The sequence below is a fragment of the Lampetra fluviatilis genome, chromosome 18, assembly GCF_964198595.1.
Source record: "Lampetra fluviatilis chromosome 18, kcLamFluv1.1, whole genome shotgun sequence".
Taxonomy (NCBI): domain Eukaryota; kingdom Metazoa; phylum Chordata; class Hyperoartia; order Petromyzontiformes; family Petromyzontidae; genus Lampetra; species Lampetra fluviatilis.
The window spans coordinates 10,803,046-10,826,386 of record NC_136292.1 but is presented as its reverse complement, the minus strand read 5'-3'; the positions used below and the strand labels follow the sequence as shown (position 1 = coordinate 10,826,386).

General features: G+C 52.4%; 1 protein-coding gene across 1 annotated transcript in view; it reads left to right on the top strand.

Moving 5' to 3' along the window:
- Positions 1 to 23,341, top strand: part of LOC144937281 (uncharacterized) — a 118,085-nt gene that overhangs the window by 6,000 nt on the left and 88,744 nt on the right. Inside the window, exons 2-3 of the mRNA XM_078864689.1 lie at positions 485 to 554; positions 2,198 to 2,317. Coding sequence (XP_078720815.1) covers positions 485 to 554; positions 2,198 to 2,317 — 190 coding nt within the window. The remainder of the gene's footprint in view (positions 1 to 484; positions 555 to 2,197; positions 2,318 to 23,341) is intronic.

Below are 23,341 nucleotides of genomic sequence, written 5' to 3'. Positions count from 1 at the left end.
TATTTGGCTGTTGTAAATGTACACGCGATAAGCCACTCTATTGGGCTATCATTTGTGATAGCCAGGTCGCTTCTGAAAGAGAGCTATATAGCTCACTGGGCCTTACCTGGTCGAATAAAAAATTGCTTACTTTTTAGTTTAGTATAAATGTGGGGTTTTTACAAAAAAAAATATGTTTAGTTTAAATGTGTTTTCTACTTTTTAGTTTGGTTGAAATGTGTGTTTTTAACTTTTTAGTTTAGTTTAAATGTGTTTTGTTTACTTTTTAGTTTAGTTTAAATGTGTTTTTTTTTACTTTTTAGTTTAATTTAAATGTTTTTTTTTTACTTTTTAGTTGAGTTTAGATTTTTGTTTACTTTTTTTTTACTTTTTAGTTTAGTTTAAATCTGTTTTTTGTACTTTTTTGCTTAGTTTAAACTAGTTTTTTTGTACTTATCCCTGAGAGATGCTGCTGTTGTCCCTTCCCTGTTGTTCCTGTTGACAGGGAGGTGCAGTGCACAGAGGAGGTGATCGTGGACGTGAAAGAGAACGTGCTGTCCATCAGAAATGTCAAGGTACGCCACACTGCTCGCGGACAGTGCGAAGGAGCGGCCACCACTGCTCGCATCACCGCATCTTTCACCACCATCTTTCAACGTGACAAAGGTCGCACTCGGTACACGCAAAGTGCTTGCCGCAAATGAACCACAGCACCTCGCTGATCTCGTCAAGGAGCGTAAAGCATCATCACGCGAACTCCCGGTCAACCTCACAGCAGCGGCGTCTGGCTGACCATCGCCGCATCGCGTCCTTTCAGATGCGCTTCTGTGGCCGTCTGGAACGCTCTTTTGATATTAGGAAGCCACTGGAGCTACACACTTTTACATCGTCCAGATGGAAAACTCATTTGTTCAGAACTGCTTTTTTTGTTTAGTTTGTTGTCCTTCCTCCGCACCCCGATTAGCACAGGTTGGCTACGTATGGTGCGAAAGAAGTTCATCATCACCATCGGTCATGCTCTATCCACTGCTGCATAAAGGCCTCCCCAAAGCTGTCGGCTATCTCGGTCCTGCGATGTGAATAGCTCCCCCACTCCGTATGGCCTTAAACAGACTGCGAGGTAATAATCCATCCTGCACGAGTTAAATTCATCGCTCCAGCTCCACGACGGACGTGCTGCCACGTGCGTTCACGAGCTGGAATCATCGCTCCATCTCCGCGGTGGACATTGTCTCGGGCGTGTTCCGTCCTTTGGCTGCCACTCCATCATTTGTCGCCACGGTGGCGAGATGTTAACCACCTCGCCTGGTACGCAGGAGGTCGTGCGTTCGATCCCGACCCTGACGCCTGCTGTATATTTTGAGTTTGCATGTTCTCCCCGTGGTCGCGTGGATTTTTCTCCGGGTCCTCCAGTTTTCTCCTCCACATTTAGAATGCATTTCGAGTATTTTGCTGCTATAAATTCCCACGTGATAAGCCACTTTTTTGAGCTATCATTTGTGGCCAAGTTGCTTCTAAAAAAGAGCTGTATATCTCGGTGGGCCTTACCTGGTAACATTTAAAAAGTTTAATTTCGTCTCGGCCTTTGCGGGGTCATGCGTTGTGCTTACGCTGCTTCAGCGAGAAGTAAAAAAATGTCGCTCAAACGAGCAATGCGGCGGCACTTGAGCCAGTGGTGGAAATTCCACGTTCTCATCGCGAGGACCAGTACATCCACACAGCACCCGCTGTTTCCTTTAGGGATAGCACAAAAAGTAAGCTCTCGACATAAACAAAGCATTTTATTTGATTTTGAAATCTTGAAGATGCTGGGGATTGTTTTAAGTATTTATTTGGGCACTCGCCGTTGATGATTTGTGTTTGACATTCGGACTTGGAGCAATGGCGCAAAAGTAAACCCCTCGATATGAGCTCAGTTTTATTTGAATATGCTGTGAAGAAGGCATATTAAAAAAAGTATGTAAAATCAGCGACGTTACCCAAAATGTCGCTGATTTTACATACATATTAAGGCCACAGTATTATTGACTCGTGTGTTCAGATTTTTTTTGTCAGTTGTGCTTGTGCACCACTGACAAAGCAGCAACAGCAGGAGCATCACCGACCAATTTGTTCAGCTTTTGTCATGATGTAAAAATTCCGAGATCCCCGCGGCTTATCCTCGTGTTCTTTGCTCTCCCCGCCCGGCGCGTTGCGACCGTCGGCGACCGTGGCTCAGCCTTCCCGGTGGAGCGGCGTCGGCAACGGTGGGAGCCGAGACCTCGTCACTGAGTTCCCCTTCGACCGCTGCTTCTGGTCCGTGGAACCGGCGGCGCCGGACTTCGCCACCCAGCACACGGTAATGATCGGCGGGCGCGCGAGATCGGCACGCGGGTTCCCTCGTGGTGCCGGACCGGGGAAGTTTCCTCTGCTCCCTTTCGCGCCGCTGTAATCGACGCCCTCTTCGCCGCGATGTCTCGAGTGCCGCGATGGGTTTACCCTCGCGCTCTTCACCTGCCCGTCTCGCCGCGCCCTCCGCGGTTATTCGACAGATCTCTTCTATTGAAGGGACTCTCTCCTCCACGCTGGAGGCAGGAGCTTGACTTGAAACCCGTCTCTCTTGAACAAAGTAAGCTGTTGGTCACGCGGATTGGTACGCTGGATCATAATGCGGACTTTTTATTTTCAGCGCCACGGTTGGAATGTTAAGCTGTCCAACCAATATTTTGGTTTTCTGAAATCACCGTTCATTCATTGAAAATAAGCCATGTGAGCCCCTGTGTGCCGAGCATCGTTCATGCTGCCTGTGCACACCTGCGAGTGTTATCCCCTGGTGTTGTTTTGGGACTTGTCCCGTTTCTCCGGTTTCCTCTCGCATACGACAGGCGCCTTACAAAGGGATTGGCCAAACATTGCAGTGCAGGATCCTCTTCAAAATGGGGTTTTTTTTGTTTAAATCACCGCAGCTTTTCTGTAAAAACACAGGACGGTTTGAACTGCTATATATTGTTAAAATGTAGTTTTAAACGTAGAAGCGAGGGGTATGCCGTAAGTTCTTTGCTTGCTGTGTTTCGTTTGCCACGCGCGATGCGGCCACCAAGAGCAGTGAGGACAGAGCCTCTGTCAGTCGAACTGTAAAGCTGTTCCCACGCTGAATAGTGCCTTCCACATTCCCACGACAAGGCCCAGTCTCATCTTCAGAGCCACGCGGTTTATTCCCCCGCTCACCTATCGCAGTTGCGTCGTATGGAACGAGAATCGGAGTCTTTATTTAGACTGGAGGAGGAATCCGATGAGCCGTGAAGCTCTTTACCCACAGATGTCCAGTATGGACGGGACAAAAAGGTTACAACAGCGAACCAATACAAAAACAACGATAGGAGTGCGAAATAGAGAAAATGTTACGCAAGTCACTAAATATGAACAAAAAAAAATCTATTTATTAAATAAGATTGAGCAAGGTAGCAAAAACAACAACAAAACAGTCCCAGACCACACTTTTACAAGTTACGTTGTGTGTATGTACAGTTTACATTCGGCTTTCTTTCGCACAGCGCAGCGGTAAATAACAATGGCAGGCGACGAGGAGCGCCTGGACGCGTGCCACGTTCCCACAATGCTCCCCCGCAGCCCCCACCCCCTCCGCACGGCCCTTCTCCCGAGCGGCTTCACCTTTGGAATGGTTGTTGGCCACCGCCGTGTAAGACCGGGCCTGGTCAGGTGGTGGCCGAGTTTCTGTCTGACCGATGGCGCCGGCCGGCAGTTCTTCGTGTCGGCGGTCGGCTGGCGGGTGGTGGGAGTCGGGATAACCACCCCTGAGGTGCCACAACAACAACAAAATACCTGGGACATTAAACTAAACAATTGTATTTTTATTTTTTACCCGTTAAGCCCCACTGAGCTACACTGTAAAGTTCCTTTGTCAGCTCACAGAAGTGGTTCGCCACGTGGCCAAATACTCCGGATAAAAATGCCACGCGACCACGGGGAGAGAGACACTCAAACTCCAAATATACAGGGTCATCGCGGCGAGGAAGAATGAGTAGAACATCTCGACACCGCCGGATGAGGGCACGACGGTCATTTGACAGTGGGCAAGGCGGCATCATCGTGAGCAAGCCCCGTCTCAGTCATCACTTGATGGTCACCGACTGCACGGCGTCGTTTGGCTGAAGTAAAATAATGTACATGGGACACATCGCGTGATGAAGAAGACCATCTGACGGATAGATACCGGAAGAGGGGAGGAGCTGCATGTAAATGCGTCGTCCGCGGAGTGCTTTATATGCTTTGCACAACTTGCAACAACAACAACGAGAAAAAAACAACCGGTGATCTGTGAATGTCCCGGGACAACTCGCAGACGATGCTGGGTAAAGCAGAGACACAGGTGGCAAGCTCAAGGTCTCCGGAGCCAAGCGCCGGGGCTTCTATTGATGTTTAGCGTCGTCGGGGAGGGGAGGGGGTGGAAGAGGGGGGGGGAGAATGCACCGCTGGGATGAGATTTGTGACGGTTGAGTCCCAGAAGGGGACCGGTCCGTGCCTGCGTTTGAAAAGTGCTTTGTGGTGTTGCCGTTGCCGTTGGAGACGACCATGTGGCCACGGCGGCTGCCGCTGCTGCGCGGATTCCGGCGTGCAACTGCAAAAAAAGAGAGAATTACGCCAGTGTTGCTGCGAATTACATTGAGAGACCAACAAAAACCAACCGCACGTTCAGAGACGTCGCGTGGACGAGTTGGGATTTGTACGCGGGCGACGGCAGGACACCTCGCGAGACGTAGCGACGGGAGCGGCACGCGAAGGAGGGGCGACGCACGCGGCGGGACGTCCACCGCGGAGACGGAGCAATGAAATCAGCTCGTGCCGGATGGATTATTTATTACATCGCAGTCTGTACCGGGCGGGGCGGGGGGGAACTATTCACATCGTAGGAGTGAGAGAGATGGCGACAGCTGTTTGGGAGGCCTTCATCCAGCAGTGGATGGTTCGTGGCTAATGCTCAGAATCATTATATGTATTGACACTGGAGTAATATGTCGAGCTATAGGGGCGGGTAAGAACGTTACGACAACAAACAATACGAAAACACGATAGGAGTGCAAAGTATGGGAAAGGTCAACAAATTACTTAAAAATATACAAGTAAAACTGATCTGATTTTTTATCTTACCAGGTAAAGTCCACTGAGGTATTAACTTATTTTTCAGAAGTGGCCACAAATGATAGCTCAACAAAGTGGCTTATCACGTGGAAATTAACCTCAATGCGTGTTTCTAAATGTGGAGGGAAAAAACCGGAGGACCCGGAGGAAAAAAATCCACGCGACCACGGGGAGAGAGACACGCAAACTCCAAATGTGATGATGACGATGGCGTTGCTTGGGATGACCTGGAGCTTAGTGCCACCTTGCCCCGGTCTGCGAGCAGCAGCGGTGACCGTGTCGGCCCTCTGCGCCGTACACGAGGTTTGTTGCGAGTGGCAGCTGCTGCTTGTCGCCCTCCGACGTCAACGTGAAACTTGACCCTCAACGGGCGACGCGACTGCCCTGCACGTGACCTTGTAGCAACCGTCGAATGTTGCGTAACATCCTCCTCCATTCGACACTGCAACTCTCTGGCTGTCGCTTGATGAGGCTGGTTGTAATTACCGGCGAAACGTCGCGGCGCTCGAATTGTAAATGTTGTGGGTTTACTCTCCAAAGCACCGGTGTGCAGAACTAGTAACTGTTTTGGCATGTTTTGTCTACGTGACAAACCTTACTAAATAGCTGTCGGGTGGTGGCAGGCTTAAAGACACAGTTATATTCATGCGATCTAACCCCAAAAAAACGCATATTATGGATAATATTGGTCATGAACGCCTACTTGTTAAACTGCAACTTTGTTGCTTGTTTTCAGTGCAGTTGTACATTTATCGGGGCGTTAAACTCAGTCGCAGCCCGTGTTGACGTCTAACAAAATGTATTTTTCACGCGTACTGGCGTTAAGCGGCGAGTCGATTGTCGTCGGTGTTTCGGCTCGCCGCCGAGTCGAACGGCAAATTCTCACGGCCACGTTTAGCACTCGGATACGCGACGTTCCACTTGCAACTGCGCCAAGCATCTTCAGGACAGAACCCAGGCAGTAGGAATTCAAATCCAGGAAGTCGGAAAAAAATCCAGGAAGCCAGATCATTTCACGGCCGAACCCTACAATCTCTTACGAGTCGATAAAATATTGTCTGCAAAAACCTACGCGTTAACTTAGGATTGTGTGTGCGTGTACAAGCGCATGCCAAGACTCTCTGTACACCAACCCTGTCATAGACACAGCCTAGGGATGTCACCATGCATTTACATCTAAATTGAAAACATTTATTTAGAACTTGCTTATTGTGTTTCGTTTGTTGTCCTTTCGTCGCACCTCCGATTAGCACGGTTGGCTACGTATGGTGCGAAAGAAGTTCAACACACATACACATCCCATTATTCACGAGAGATGTTTCTATTTATAACCAGGTGAGATTGCACAGGAGCAGCGCGGTGGTGTCACCGCTTGCTTCTTGTCGGCGATCAATACCTCCATTTATATATAACCGTGCTCCAGCTCCAATGAGTCTCTTCTTCTCTAGGGAGACCCGGAGTAAATTACAGGCAGATGGAACATATTACAGAGGGGGAGAGAAAAAAAATCTGATTTAGCAGTGGTGAATGACAACAATGAACACCGGGAACAGAGTCCAGTGCGGATCATAAGCGATCACATCGCCCGAGGTGAAGCGATGTCGGAGTTTAAAAGCAGCTGTCGGCTTACCAGCTGTGAGATGGTCGATGTTTCGCTCGGCATTGCTCCGGAGGAATTTAATGATTCCCCCTTGAGATTTTGATTTTTTAAAAAATGTTGGGGCTCCTGTTGCAATTGAAGAATGCATTCCTTTTTTGTAAATCAAAATTTTGTAATTTCATTTGTATTTTTTGTATGGAGTTTGTTTTATTTATACAGTTTTGTTAGCCTGAATACAGACGGTATCACATCACATCATTAGCAACAGTTCCAGCCCTCTTGTTAATCTAGTTTGGAGGAAGACCTGCCCCATGTCAATTCATTCAGCTGTACTTCACCATGCCCATCAGTGTGAGTTGGTGAATTGGTGAAATGGGGGGACGAAGGGGGGGGGTTACTCATGACGAGTACAGAGAGATGTCACTTGCCACCGATGTGTTAGCCCTGGCAGTGATTCAAACTTGGGCTTGTATGTTTGTCTGTATGTTGAACTTCTTTCGCACCGTACGTAGCCAAGCGTGCTAATTGGAGGTGCGGGGGAAGGAGAACAAACTAAACACCAAAAACTTTTCGAAAGAAATTAGTTTTCAATCTTGATGATTTAAAAGTGTTTAAGCTCCAGTGGCTTCCTCATATCGGAAGGAGCGTTACCAGACGGCCGCAGAAGCGCATCTGAACGTGCCAGATGCAGTGACCGTCTTTGTTCAAAGGCCACTGCTGCAAGGATGGCTGGAGTTCACGTGATGGTTTATGCTTCTTGGCATAGCGCAGTGGATGTCTGTTGAACTTCTTTCGCACAGTACGTAGCCAACCGAGTCTGCGCTAACTACTGTGCCACCGTCCCTCCCTCGGTGAACATCTCGTTCTAACAAGCAAGAGATTCTCGTGTACACGTTACTCTCCTGCATATCGTGAGCATCTTATTTTCTGAGCCACAATTCCCGCTTTTGCCGACTTCCGTTATATATTAGAGTATAACCCCGTCTTTTAAGCCTGGCTGCTTCGGCCCTGACGTCAGGGTCAAGCACGTAATAATTAATTGTTTTTTTTAATTGATCCTTGTCCTGCCACCACGGTCCAAATGTGTATCCAGTATCGGGCACGTGATGATCACAGGGCACGTGATGATCACAAGGCCCGGTCTGTGTCCCTGGCGACGTCCACGAGGTTTTGCCTGGCGACGCTCGCTAGCTAGCTATGCACGCGAGCTGCTGCAATCCTCCGGGTTTCCCCCCTGCATATTTAGCATCAAGGGGCCGTCCATAAATGACGTCACGCACCTAGGGGGGGGGGGTCAGACATTTGTGACGATGTGTGACGAGGGGGGGGGGGGTTTGAGAAATGTGACATCACATCAAAATGCGCAACTTTAAATAAATATAGACAACACGTTCTGCTTAATTAAATAGACTTTTTAATAAATGTTTTTTTCTACAACATCAGAGTGCAGTGCCACATTAAATACGCACTACAATGACAATAGTTTAAAGCGATTTGAAGCATATTTTATTTTTGGGGGGTGGGGGGGGCAGAGCTTTGTGACGTCATATTTGAGGGGGGGGGGTGTCTGACTTTTTGTGACGCCGTGTGACGAAGGGGGGGGGGTCAAAAATCGTCCAAAATCGTGTGACGTCATTTATGGACGGCCCCCAACACGCTTTGAGAGTATTTGGCTGCTGCTATGAATGTCCCACGTGATGAGCCCACTTGTTGATCGCCAGGTCGCGTCTGACAAAGAGCTACGGGAGCTCAGCGGGCCCTTACCTGGCGAAATAACAAAACAAAAAACGTAGTCTTAGTTTTATTTTTGCGAAACTCTCCATCCCGTGGGTGTACGGTGAGGATGCCGCGTGCCCTGGCTCGCCAGCAGAAGGCGGCGGACAGCGAGTGTGGACCCGTCTTCACGTTCGTTCACGCCGCACGGGATCGAGTGTTGCACCCTCGCACGTGCGGATTTTCTCCGCTGCGCTTCATTTTCCTCCACGCAAGTTGTCTTCGTCAGTTAGACGCCGCCGCCGCCTGCCCCACTTTGTTGTCCCTCGCCGCCCGCACCTCCGATGAGCACGGCGGGCCACGTTGCTCGTGCCTCTGAATCGCCCCCCCCTCTCTCTGTGTGCGGGTTCGGGAGAGGGAGATATCGGGGGGATAAAGCAGAGGGGGCATGGGGGGGGTGGACCAGGAGTCTCATGTCGCAGCTGTGATGGTTCGTCGCAGCAGCGGCAGCTGCTTCACGAGCACGCCCCTGAGCAACGGGCGGCACTTGTGGTGGTTGTGGTGGTGGTTATGGTGGTGGTGGTTATGGTGGTGGTGGTGGTTATGGTGGTGGTTGTGGTGGTGGTTATGGTGGTGGTGGTTATGGTGGTGGTGGTTATGGTGGTGGTGATATTTGGTGGTGGTGGTGGTTGGTGGTGGTTATGGTGGTGGTGGTTGGTGGTGGTGGTTATGGTGGTGGTGATATTTGGTGGTGGTGGTGGTTGGTGGTGGTTATGGTGGTAGTGGTGGTGGTTATGGTGGTTGGTGGTGGTGGTTATGGTGGTGGTTGTGGTGGTGGTTGGTGGTGGTGGTTATGGTGGTGGTGGTGGTTATGGTGGTGGTGGTTGGTGGTGGTTATGGTGGTGGTGGTTGGTGGTGGTGGTGGTTGGTGGTGGTGATGTTTGGTGGTGGTGGTTGGTGGTGGTTATGGTGGTGGTTATGGTGATGGTGGTGGTTGGTGGTGGTGGTTATGGTGGTGGTTGGTGGTGGTGGTGGTAGTTGGTGGTGGGTGGTGGTTGGTGATGTTTGGTGGTGGTGGTTGGTGGTGGTTATGGTGGTGGTTATGGTGATGGTGGTGGTTATGGTGATGGTGGTGGTTATGGTGGTGGTTGGTGGTGGTGGTGGTAGTTGGTGGTGGTTGGTGGTGGTTGTTGGTGGTGGTGGGTGGTGCCAGTGGTGCCGCGTCGCTGGCAATGCGGGGCGACAACGCCGTCTTTGTCTGCCCGTGTCGAGGTCGAGGCGGCGATGTTGACTTGGCGCGGGGCGCAGCGGGTGGCGACCGCTCAAGGTGTCGAACCCCCCCCCCTCTAACCCCCCCCCCCCCTGTAACCCCCCCCCCTGTAACCCCCCCCTCTAACCCCCTCCCCCTCTAACCCCCCCCCCCCTCTAGACCCCCTCTCCCCGCCTCTCCTCCCTCTCCCTCCCTCTCCCTCCCTCTCCCCCCCTCCAAGCGTCCGTCTCCAGGTGTGGTGGTGGTGGTGGCGGTGCACTCTGCAGCAAACCCAGCGAACCTGAGTTACATTCCGTCTTCTTCTAACTTACGGCTGCTGATGTTGACGATGCTAGACGCAGAGTGGCGACTCCAATTTGACGTCCAGGGTGGTCAAGCCGAGATAGCTGCGCCAGGAGCCGCTGAGTGGCATCGCTGCGATGTCTCCTTCGCGTTTGCGGATCAATTCCTGACGACGGCGACATCAGTGGCGATCATCTGAACTGGTTCTGCCACTCCCCCCCCTCCCCCGTAGGTCACATCAGTCTCAAATGAGTAGCCCGATGTAAACTGCACCAGATACTCATTCAATCACAGCAGACAGAGCGGTTGAGATGGCCTACAATGAGCTCTTCATGTCCTCAAACACGCAGGACAGCGGCCCTCTTCATGATCTCCGTGAAGGAATTCACACAAAGACAAAGATACACACACAAAGACAAAGATCCCTCGTATAGCCTTAACAAACTGTCGGGGCAAGTGCTGTTAGCGAGCAGCACCTGTGAAGGCCGAAACGGCCCAACAGGGGGTGGGTGGTCAGCACCACGCCCGGCCGCCTTTGTCTCCTCAGTGGCGATGTTTACACACCGCACCAGGTACTCATTTGAGGCTGAGTCGACCTAGGGGAGGCTCAGGACCGGTTCAGATATTCGTTACTGGTGTTGGCCGTGAGTGGGAATCGAACTCCGGTCGCCGGGTTTGTAGCGTAGCGCTCAAACAGCTACACTACCGCTCCCCCCGCACACAACCACATACACAACCCCCGCACATACATACAGACACACATTGCACACAAGTCGACGTAGATCCACATTCTGTCTTGGAGACTGTGAAAGTGATTGCTGTTAGTGAGCACCGGGCGAGGCCTCTGGCACGACGCGTGGTGTGGTTGGTGGGGTGGTTAGCAACACGCCTTTGGCCGCCTTTGTCTCCCACAATGATGATGTGTACACGCCACACCCAATACTCATTTGAGGCTAAGTTGACCTAGAAGCGGCCTGACCTGAAAAGGCTCAACAAACACCACTTGCCAATGATGTTAGTTTTGGCCGGGAGTTCATCTCTTGTTGCAGAGTTTGCAGTGAACTCTAACACACAAAGACAAGGATCGCCTGGTATTATAGCCTTTACAGACCGTTGGGGCAAGTGCTGTTAGAAAGTCTCTATGAAGGCTGATTAGGCACACGAGGGGGAGGGTGGCCAGCACCACGCACGACTAGGCTCTGCAAAAATAGCAAGGAGGAAACCACCGTCTCCGTGTTGGCCCCGTGCTGGCGTGGCTCTGTTGTGCCAGTGGAAAACCACCCATCTCCGTGATGGCCCCGTGCTGGTGTGGCTCTGTTGTGCCAGTGGAAAACCACCCATCTCTGTGTTGGCCCCGTGCTGGTGTGGCTCTGTTGTGCCAGTGGAAAACCACCCATCTCCGTGTTGGCCCCGTGCTGGTGTGGCTCTGTTGTGCCAGTGGAAAACCACCCATCTCCGTGATGGCCCCGTGCTGGCGTGGCTCTGTTGTGCCAGTGGAAAACCACCCATCACCGTGTTGGCCCCGTGCTGGCGTGGCTCAGTTGTGCCAGTGGAAAACCACCCATCTCCTTGTTGGCCCCGTGCTGGTGATGCTCCGGTGTGCCAGTGGAAAACCACCCATCTCCGTGTTGGCCCCGTGCTGGTGTGGCTCTGTTGTGCCAGTGGAATCCACCCATCTCCGTGTTGGCCCCGTGCTGGTGTGGCTCTGTTGTGCCAGTGGAAAGGGAAATATTTGACATCATATCGAGAACCTATCGAAGAACCGGTGCAAGCTGGCTCGTGTGTCTGTTTCGCTTTCATATTTTTTCTTTTTAAAAGTGCGTTTGTTCGCTGCGGCAGCGTGCGGCTGTGAACGAACCCGGTCGACTTCACCGAGAGCGAATGTAGGGCAAAGAAAAATATATAATTAATGGCTCCCCTTGCCTATGCTCATTCCCCACCCCTCCCCCGCCAACTCTGTTTCCAGCCAAGACGACAGCCTTCCTTGGACCCCAACCAGCGCAGGTTTATGCTGTGCGTGGCCGCCTCGCTCCCCCCAACAACACGGGCGACGAAGCAGCGCCCGCGAGTCAGCTCGCTTGAGCTCAGTGCAAACGTTTATTTTGCTTTACGCAGTGGAGACTCGGAGAGGTTTCCTTGTCTCCCGCCTGCAAATGAGACATCGCAAAGCAACGTCGGGTAAACTGTGGGAGTATTGTTATTATTGTTCCGGTCTTGCTGAAGTTCAAGGTGCGCCACGGTGGCGAGATGTTAACTACCTCGCCTGGTGTGCAGGAGGCTGTGGGTTCGATCCTGACCATTTATGCCTGCATATTTGGAGTTTGCATGTTCTCCCCGTGGTCGCATGGATTTTTCTCCAGGTCTTCTGGTTTTTTCCCTCCACCTTTAGAATGAACGTGCATTGAGTATTTGGCTGCTATAAATTTCCACGTGATAAGTCGCTTCGTTGAATTATCATTTGTGATAGCCAGGCCGCTTCTGAAAAATAGCTATATAGCCCAGTGAAGCTTTACTCGGTCAAATAAAACATTTGACCGAGTAAAGCTTAAATTTCGATTTAAAGCTTTCGTGACTGCAGACGCTGTCTTTCCGACAGACCTGTTCTTCACCTGAGGACGGCTGCTTGCATTGTGGCCGAAACGTCGTGAGAATTGTATCTTATTATGTTTTATTTTTATTATTTTATTATTTCCCTTCTACGTGACTTTACCGAAAGAACCAAGAAAACAAGTAAAGCTTGTTTAGTTTATTCTATAAAATTGTTTCTATTTTGTTAAACCAAGTGAGACCTCTAAGACACCAGGATGAGTCTCATTGACAACAATGGGGCGTTAGTTTGCCAGCAGTAGTAGGGGAAGGGGGGTGATTGCTGCTATGCACAATCCCAATTTAGTAATTTGCGGTGTAATTTTAGAATTTGGCAAAAATGTGGACTCTGACGCCGGCACCCAGTATCCGACTCGCGCGAATTACATCAGCGGATCTTTAAAGTTCGCTGAGCAGCAGGCGGTGAGTGAGCATTAAGAGCGGCATTGCGAGCCATATTGCGAGCCATATTGCGAGCCATATTGCGAGCCATATTGCGAGCGGTATTACGCGTGGTATTAGGCGCGGCATTATCGCGGTTGTAACGACCGTGGTAGTACTCTGGGTGGACGCTGACTTTTTCGTTGGAGTTGAGTTTCTCAACCTGATTTCGATTTAAAGCTTTCGTGACTGCAAGGATTCATCTTCTTGGTTCTTTCGGTAAAGTCACGGAGAATGGAAATAATAAAATAATACAAATAAAACATAATAAAATAATTATCACGACGTTTCGGCCACAACGCAAGCAGCCGTCATCAGGTGAAGAACAGGTCTGTCTGGAAGACAGCGTCTGAATGAAACATCCCAGGCTTGGAGCGTATATTTAAGCTGGGTTGGAGGGGGAACGTCGTGAGAATTATTTTATTTTGTTTTATTTTTATTATTTTATTATTTCCATTTTACGTGACTTTACCGAAAGAACCAAGTAGATTTCTCAGCCTGGTTCGCGATGGCGGTTCACGATGACCCTACCTAATTTTCACGGGGTCAGAGGTGTTCATTTGTGAAGGGGGTGGCGGTTGGCCGTTAACGGCGCTGCCCAATGGGAGTCCTGGTCGGTTCTTATGCTTCTGGGTCGCGATATGATTCTGGAGTTGATTCTCTTCAAACCCCGCCCCCCCCCCCATCTTTACTCCACCAGTCTAGATGTCACATTAGCATCTCATTTGCATGTTATGATCACGAATCATAAATAAATCGTCGATTCCCATATGCAGCGCACATATCGTGAACGTGACCCAATGTTTGCACCCTACTATGCTGCCTCGCCTATGCTGTCCACCCTCACAAACCCACCATGACCAGAACGGGGAAGTATAGTCAAACGACCCCCACAGACCAGCACGGTGTGTACGTCGTGAGTAGGCATCGCGTGTACGTTGCTGTTTGTACATCGCGCGTGCCTCGCCATCACAACGACACCGGGACGTGGACTTTGCTATCACCTCTCTCTCTCTGCGCGTGTAAGTGGCGGTTATTTAGTTTCATCGTCGGGAATTGTGAAAACCTGTGCAGGGAGTTGAGTCTGCGCGTCTAAGGTTCTGTGTGCGGCCGTTTGTTTCGGCCTCTGCTGGTTCTTTATTCTTCTGCTGCTTCTTCTCTCCCCGTGCCCCGTAAAACCCCGTGTCTGTAATCTCACAAATTGGCTTGCGAGTCTGCACAGCTGCGGATGCTTCTTCTGGTCGGGGGAGAACTAATAGGGGAGCACTGTGTTACGTGTGTGTGTATCTGTGTGTGTGTGTGGGGAGCGGTGGTGTAGCGGTTAGCGCGCTGCGCTACGAACATGGCGAATGCGGGTTCGATTCCCGCTCACGATTCCCGCTCACGGCCAACAGCGGTGACGGTTATCTGAACCGGTCCTGGGCCGCCCCTAGGTCGACTCAGCCTCAATTGATTACCTGGTGCAGTGTGTAAACATCGCCACTGGGGAGACAAAGGCAGCCGGACGTGGTGCTGGCCACCCACCCCCTCGTGTGCTGTTCTGGCCTTCATCGGTGCTCGCTAACAGCACTTGCCCCAACAGTCTATTACAGGCTATACGGGGGATCTTTGTCTTTGCTGTGTGTAGGGTATAGCGGGGAGCGGTAGTGTCGCAGTTAGCGCACTGCGCAACAAACCTGGCCACCCAAGTTCGATTCCTGCTCACGGCCAACACCACTGAAGATTATCTGAACCGGTCCTGGGCCCCACCTAGGTCGAGTCAGCCTCAAATGAGTACCTGGTGCGGTGTGTAAAAACATCGCCACTTGGGAGACAGCGTGGAGCTGGCGACCCACCCCCTCGTGTGCCGTGCTGGCCTTATAGGTCCTGCTCGCGAACAGCACTTGCCCCAACAGCCTGTTCAGGCTATTCGTGGGATCTTTGTCTTTTTGTGCATGCACGGAGGAGTGGTGGCGCAGCGGTTCAGCTCAGTTCAGCTGGATTAAGGCCTCCCCAAGCCATCGCCACCCCTCACATTCCATCTTCTACTAGCCGGTTGGTTTAATCGTAGCTGATGTGATTCCTAGCCTTGGGCCAGACTCAGGATAGGTTCCAATATCACTCACCACTGATGTGTTAGCCCATGGCCAGGAATCGAACTCAAGGCTCACGTGCGCGTGTTGATATCCCGCTACGCCACCACTTCCCAACCAACACACAACAGAGACTAATACAAAGATGACAAACACTGTTGGGGCAAGTGCTGTTGGCGAGTTCCAAACACCGCACCCACACAGAACACAATCGCACACAAACTAAAATAGATTTGTTTCCAATCAAGCCCCGAGTGCAATGGCCCAGTGCCCTAATTCTGTGACGCGGCCTCTCCACCACGCGCCCGCCTATGGAACGGCTGGAGGCAGCTGTTTCCTGTTAGTGTCAGTGAGGTCTGGGCCCCCCACTCCTCCCGAACTCTCTTATATTCACCTCCCACCCCCCCTTTCACCTCCCCCCACCCGGCTTGCCCAAGCCAGGCGTGGATTTGATCTTCTACCCCAGAGACAACCACACGGCCCCGGATGAATCAACTGAGCATCACACTTAGACTTGGACCTCCATCCGAACTGAACTTCGCAGAATTATCACCGCTGGTGTCGGCGTGCGGTTACAGCACACGGGGGGCGGGGGGGGCAGGCGTGGCACAATTTGTCCGCTAATCATTTTCAGATGGTCTCCGCCGCGTCGACGGCCGGCGCCGTTTGTTTGGAGGCGCAAAACAAAGGGCGTCTTTTGTGATTCCCTCCCCCGTCGGCAGCAGAGGCGATGGACGGTATCTTGTTGCCGAAGGTCGGGCAGTAAAATGAAATGGGGCGGCGGCGTGTGCGCTAGGTCTGCGGTCGGCATGCTCGCCGATGAGCGGTCAGCGGTTCGATCCCCACAACTGGCAGCCGATGAAATTTCGACGGACGTTGCTGGCTGCGATGTAGCTCTAACCATCGATTCACATTTTTTTTTCGTGCGCTCGTGAAACATTCGCCCGATTGTCCTCGCGAGAAATAGTTTCGTCCGGTTTAGGATGCTCATTATTCACAGGGTCCGGATCAGCGAAGCGTCGTGTAAACTTAAGTACATTTTGCTCGCTTTTCTGCAGAAGTGCTTTTTTGCTGTTAAACTAAAATCCGGAGGAACATTTCCCCCTGAGACGACTCGGTTTGTTTGGCCGTGTCGGGTGGTGGAGGGCACATCGCTGCCATTGGCACCTACCCACGCGATGATCTAACCCGAACAGAAACTAATGGTGAACCACGAGGAGGCAATGAATGAATGGATTCATGAATCGAATCGTGCCCGCGGGGGAGGGATGACCTAGAGAGGTGGTAGACTGTCAGGCGAGATCTTGGAGGTGGCTGTGTCCACTCGGCAGCAGATGTGGGATCTGGCGGAGGGTCGGAAGCGTTGGCGGTGATGTGTGGTGGGGGTGGTGGTGGTGGTGGCATCAACGGCGTTGGAAACGGTGACATTGTGATCTTGACTGCTTTCTTGTTGAATTGTCGAATGTTTTGATTGGAGTTCATTTGGAAATTGCGTATTTTGATTTTGTGAGCCTATTGGATTCCGTGTGATACTATTTATCTCTAAGTGGTTGCGTTTCGAGTATTTTGCTGCATTAAATTTCCACGCGATAAGCCACTTCGTTGAGCAATCGTCTGTGGCCAAGTCGCTTGCGAAAAAGAGCTGCATAGCTCAGTGGGCCCTCTGCGTGTGAAGCCACCGCCCGGCGCGTTCCAGTGGGTTAGACCTGCGGTTGAGTTTGTGGCCTCCTCGACCCCCGGAGCCACGGACCCGAACCGCCACCGGTGACCGCAAGCGTTGTTTACGCTCCGTCAAGATCGTGAGACGTCTCCAAGTGGCGCGTTGTCCGACTTGAGCGATGGCCCCACGTCGGTTGTGTGCCGCGAGGTCCGGTGGCTTTGCGCACGGCCAAAATATTTATTTTAAAACACACCTGGCGGCCAGCGTTGGGGGGGTGTAAACACAAGAATATCGGTTTAGAGTTTGCATCTCTCTCTGAGGTCGGGGAGCTCGTCTCGTGAGTCTGGCTTCCTGCGCGTGTTTGGGTTGAGGGGAGGGGGGATTCCTGGCAAAGAGGGGGAGAGAGAGAGAGCACGAGAGCGGAGGGAAGGGACGTGGGAACGAAGGAGAAGCAGAGAGGAAGATGAGGTGTGGATGGAGGGACAGCGAGGATGAGAAGCGAGAACGAGAGAGAGATGTAGAGAGTGATGGAGGAATGGAGAGAGCGATTGAGAGATGTGGAGAAGAATGGGAAGTAACAAGGGAGGGATGTAGAAAGGAGGGAAGGATGGAGGGAGCAGGGAGGGAGGGAGAGACGTGGAGGGGATGGAGGGAGCAGGGAGGGAGGGACGTGGAGTGGATGGAGGGAGCAAGGAGGGAGGGAGAAACGTGGAGGGGATGGAGGGAGCAGGCAGGGAGGGAGAGACGTGGAGGGGATGGAGGGAGCAGGGAGGGAGGGACGTGGAGTGGATGGAGGGAGCAAGGAGGGAGGGAGAGACGTGGAGGGGATGGAGGGAGCAGGCAGGGAGGGAGAGACGTGGAGGGGATGGAGGGAGCAGGGAGGGAGGGAGAGACGTGGAGGGGATGGAGGGAGCAGGGAGGGAGGGAGAGACGTGGAGGGGATGGAGGGAGCAGGCAGGGAGGGAGAGACATGGGGAGGATGGAGGGAGCAGGCAGGGAGGGAGATGATGGAGGGATAGAGAGAGAGAGTGGGCCAGGGAGGGAGTGGGGAGCGTCAGTGGTCGGGGGAGGCCGTTACACAATGGCCGCTTTTTGGCTGGGGGTATCCGGCTTGGAGAGCCCGGAATTTAAACGGCAGCAAGCAGCCAGCCAGCGCCCAACGGGGGAGAGCGAGAAAATGTAACGAAATCCAGGCTTCGCGCACACACACGCACACACACACTCACACACACTCAGACACGCACGGTCACACGCACACTCACACACACTCACACACACGGTCATACGCACGCTCACACACGCACGCTCACGCATGCTCACACACACTCACACACACACGCACACACACGGTCACACGCACACACACGGTCACACGCACACACACTCACACACGCACACACACGGTCACACGCACACACACTCACACACGCACACACGGTCACACGCACACACACGGTCACACGCACGCTCACACTCACACATATGCTCACACACACAAACACGCGTGCTCACCTGGGAGTCACACAGACCACATCACAACAGATGGCATTGTGACATTCCAATAATTGAGCCGGTGCAAGGTCACGCCCGGTGGAACCACGCCTCGCGGTTTCCGGTTTGGGAATGAACTTAAAATAATTCTACGTGGTAATTTTTTTTTCCCCCTTGATAATGTTTATCCAAGGAGGGGTGAGCGGTGGCGCAGCGGTTAGCGCGATGCGCTGTAATCCCGGGACCGGTTCAGATGTCACTCGCCACTAACGTTAGTCGTGAGGCGTTGGCCGGTGATCGAACGTCGTCGGATCGACGGATTCAGGAGCGCAGCGTGGCAACCACCCCCTTACCCCGCATCACGCGGTGGCATTGCCAGATCAATCGTTGTGGCACTTTCACAAGAGAACTTGATGATTATTTGACGCGACTGCGGTTTTTTTTTCGGCTTGTTTGCAAATACGACGGCTCGTAATTCTTTTGGAAATCTATTCAAGTTTTGCGATGAGAGCGGATATGGAACTTGTAGCCCTGACATGCTCCCAGGCTGCTGTATGAGCACAGAAGTTATTTCCTGTTCACATTTTTCAGGCTGGGTTTGTGACGACCCCCCACCCCCCATAATTTAAACTCACTCTCTTCCCCCCTCTCTTTCTCGAAGTCGACTTGCCGCTCGAGAAAAAAAAACGACCGTCATTCTCTTTTTGAAAAATTATTAAGAGCACGCAAAGACCCCCCCCCACCCCCGTGTAGCCTTAACATACTGTTGGGGCAAGTGCTGTTAGCGAGCACCTATGAAGGCCGGCACGGCGCACGAGGGGGTGGGTGGCCAGCACCACGCCCGACCGCCTTTGTCTTCCCAGTGGCGATGTTTACACACCTCAACAGGTACTCATTTAAGGCTGAGTGGACCTAGTGGTGGTCCAGGACTGGTTCAGATAATCGTCACTGGTGTTGGCCGTGTGAGCGGGAATCGAACTCGGGTCGTTGTGTTCATAGCGCAGCGCGCTAACCGCTACACTACCGCTCCCCACACACAATTCACGCACACACACGCTCGCTCGCGTTGACCCACCCACACTACCGCACACACATTCACGTGCACACTGCCTCTCACGAGGTCTCCTCTTGCATCTGCTGCCCACACGCTCACAAAGCGCGAGCTTGTTAGACGCTGCGAGGCCCTCCTCGCTCGCCCGAGCGGCCGATTCGATCCGCGCGGAGCCAGGGAGGGACCCCCGGCTGGTTCGGCTGGGTTGGGTGGGGGGGTGACCGTGGGTGACCATTCGGCCGCACGTCCACTCCACTCCACCCCCCACCACCCCCTTGGACTTGGAATAAACAAAGCGGGTGGCTGTGAACTGGGGCGGCACGAAGCCATGTGCAGTGGTGGTGCTGCAGCTATGGGGGGGGGGGGGGCGGGGGGGGGGGAGCTGCTTCAACTTGTAAATCGAAGGCTGCGTTTGTGGAACGTTCAGAGGCGTGTGGAGTCCCTCGCCCGCTCTCTCTCTCTCACACAGGAGGCGAGCGATGGTGGCGTTGCTCATCGGCTTTAACACGTGGCCCTGAGTCGGTGGTCGAAACTAAATTCCACATTCCCATGATTGGGGGCGGGGGGCAGTCCTCCACCTCTGTAAGATGAGCGCTGTTGGCTGTCCGAGGTAAAGGAAAGTGGTCGCAGTGGAAGTCGTTTTCGATGCCTTCCAAGGAAGGGGGCGGCAACGAAGCGCAGCCGCACGAGGAGACAGCTGCCTGCCGAGTAACGCACTCGGTACACATGTGTGTACCACGTGGTACACACACAGTACACACACAGTACACGTGATACACACACAATACACACACTACACACGTGGTACACACAGGGTACACACACACAATGTTGTACCACGTCCGACTACATAGCCGCACCTCCGATTAGCACGGTTGCCTATGTACGGTGCCAAAGAAGTCCAGCATACCTACTTAGCCGCGTGTGGAGTGAATTCAAACCACATCGTCGAGTGAATTTTGGGTAGAATTAGGTGAGCCCAAAATGGCACAAACCGCACCGGCATAGAGCCAGGGAAAGCTGTACCAATTATATTGGCGCCTAGAGCAGAGGCACGATGAACTTGAGTCGGCTCTTGACTGGGATTGAACTTGTATCCAACCGACTGAGTGCAGTTTATTTTTACGTGATCTCACCCAAAAAAACCCCTTTATTATGAGTGCAGTGTTCCGCCAACAGTACTATTGTGTCATGCAGGTTTTTTTTTTGTTTAAACTTGTATTTCCCGAATACCGGTTTAAAATATTGAACCGTGTAAAATGAAATACCAGTTATCCGGCCCGTGGTACTGCTTTGAGTTCAAATCCCATTGTGTGTGGGGCTACTCATCACCATCATCACCATCATCACCATCATCAGCTCTCCAGGCTTGATAAAAACAAACGAGTACCGCCTTTGTGCAACATCGACAGACAGCGGTGGTTTCATCAGAGGCTCCATCGCCGGAGGAATGGGGAGACCGCCGCGGTGGGTTGTGGGAAAAAAAACTGTCTCAAGCCCCACGAGTCACTGACAATTTAGTTGCTGCAACGTTTTCTCTCTAAAAACAAAACAAAAGTGTGTGTGGGGTGAGCGGCCCCTTCTTCATCTTCTCGTACGCTGGGGACCAAAGGCTTGGAACTCAATTCCCAGCAAACTGCGTGCCGTGCAAAAAAATCTAATATCTTTAAGGAAAAAAAAGCCGTCTGAAATGTTACCTTTTCAACCTGGCTTTGAATTCTCAGAATGAATAAAGTGGCGCGCTGCTGCGGCTCTGTATTGTGAACAGCGCAATGTAAGCGGTGACCGTTGCATTTCCTGTTTCTCGACCCGCAGTCGTGGGTTTCAACGCGGGTGAAGGGGGCGGGGGAGGGGGGAGCAGAGGCTGCGGCGTGGACACTGTGCAGGAGAATCTTTTTTTAACACGCGCTACGGGGAACGTCAGCACTACGTCGGACAGCGCGACCACGCAACGCGAAACAAATGCCCCCTACTAACGCGGAACACGCACGCGCGCGCACACGAGATCAAACAAAATGCCTGACTAACACAAAACGTGCACAGCACGAAACGAATTCCTTTGCCAACGCCGCATTGACTGGAGGTGGAGACGTGTGACTTTCTCCCTGTGTATTGCGGCCTTCCTAACTTGGGATTGGGGGTGTGGGTGCGGGGGAGGTGCGTGGGGAGGCACCTTCACAACAAGGTCGAGAATCACTGCCCCTTGTTCTCGACACGCAACTCTTGTCATTTTATACCGCTCGTGTGACACGCTGCCGAGGCCGCTGCCGAGGCCGCTGACGGCGCGTTTGCCGCCTATCGCTGCCCTCACGTCTTCCCGAGCGCATCGTGAGCCTCTTGGGCTTTGTTTCAGATGTTTCACGCCGTCGCTTTGGCTGTGCGCGGAGTGTGCGCGCGTGTGCGTGGAGTGTGCGTGGAGTGTTTACGCCTCCCTTGGTGGCTGCACATCGCGATGACTCCGGCGACGCGTTCCCTTTAAACTCGGCGCATCTCTCCGCGTTCCCAAAAATGGACGCGCCGATGATTGTTTCTCGTGTGGAAATCACCGTTTCCGCCGATTTCTCTCAGCCGCCCCCCCGACCGACCCCCCCCCCCAACTTCTGAGATCCCGAGAGGGCCCAATTCGTCTATTTGGGAACACAACTCAACTTCAACTCCGGGCAGCACAAATAACAACACGCGAGCTGGAGGCGGAGGTGGACCCGCGGAGTTTGGGAGCAGGAGCCGTGTCGTGTTGTGAGGTCGCCCGTGTGCTCACCTCCGATTAGAGCGGTCGCCCACGTACGGTGCGAAAGAAGTTCAGCACACATACGGTGGATTTATACGGCGTATAAGTACAACCGCGCGTACCAGATTTCGATCATCGGTGTCGCCACCATCCGTTGCGATTCATTAACAGCTGACATTTTAAAATTCCCTTTGGGGCGAAAGCTGAAAGTTCAAGGAGTCCAGCGGAAGGCGATGCTGACGACAAGAAGAAGAAAACCAGTTTTCTACCGAGGTTTACGGAGCCTGATGTTTACGGGCATCTTGGGAGATGGGGAAGGCGGCGATGTAGTGTTGTTGGGGAGGAGAGCGCCGGCCATTTGGGATAGTTACGGAGTGTGCAGGCAGTGCAACTGCACCGAAACCCTCGGGCCGAACGGTTACGAAGAGAGAGAGGGGTGGGGGGGGGAATTGAACAGGGCGATGCCCATTTCATTCCTCGCAAGCAGGACCCGTGCCAAACACGCTGCGCCCCAGGGTATGGGGTGTGAGGGCGCGCGACAAGACGGGGAGAAGAAAAGCCGGCGGTGCTGGGGAGAATGATGCCTCGTGTTGCGCAGTGCAGTCACAGGCGGAGGAGCAGAGGAGGAGGGTCTTGGGCCTGGCCTTAAGTAGGGCGAGTGAGTCGACTGACCACTGTTTCATTGCTTTTATGGCTTTGTTTTGGTGATTTTCGAAAAGTTTTTTGGTTTGGCCATGTTTGTTTGTTGTAGTACAGAGTTAGACTGATGGCCTTAATATAAGTTGTCTCGTGATTGTTGTTGTTTGACTTGCATCCCACTGGGATATTTGCACAGGGTTGGTGTACGGTGATTTTTTCTGCAATATTTTGTTGTCTTTTCTTGGATTTTCTGTTTGCACATAGTCACTATAAGATGTTTTCTTGTTTATGTTTTTGTTTTTTGTTTGTTGCGGTTGCACCAGATTCAAGAGCTATACCTAATAAATGAACTTTGAAACTTTGACTGTGAACGACCACGATGAAGGGAGTTCCAGACGAGAGACGGAACGACTTCCCCTCCTTGGGCAGAGGCTGGCAGCTGCGTGTCACGTGCGCGCACCGCCCGAAGCGCCGTCACGAAATTTTATCCGCGGTTGGATTTTTTGCTTGAAACTCTCTCCTGGAGACGCTCGAGGGCAAGCGGAGGGGGCGTGTGAGGGAAGGGAGAGAGGCAGATGCTGCTGCTGTGCGCGCGGAGGGATTGCGGTTAGGAGTTGGCTGACAGAGACAACCTTTCTTGAAATAATTGAATCGGCGAGATTGTGTGTAAACCACGCAGGTCTGGCCACG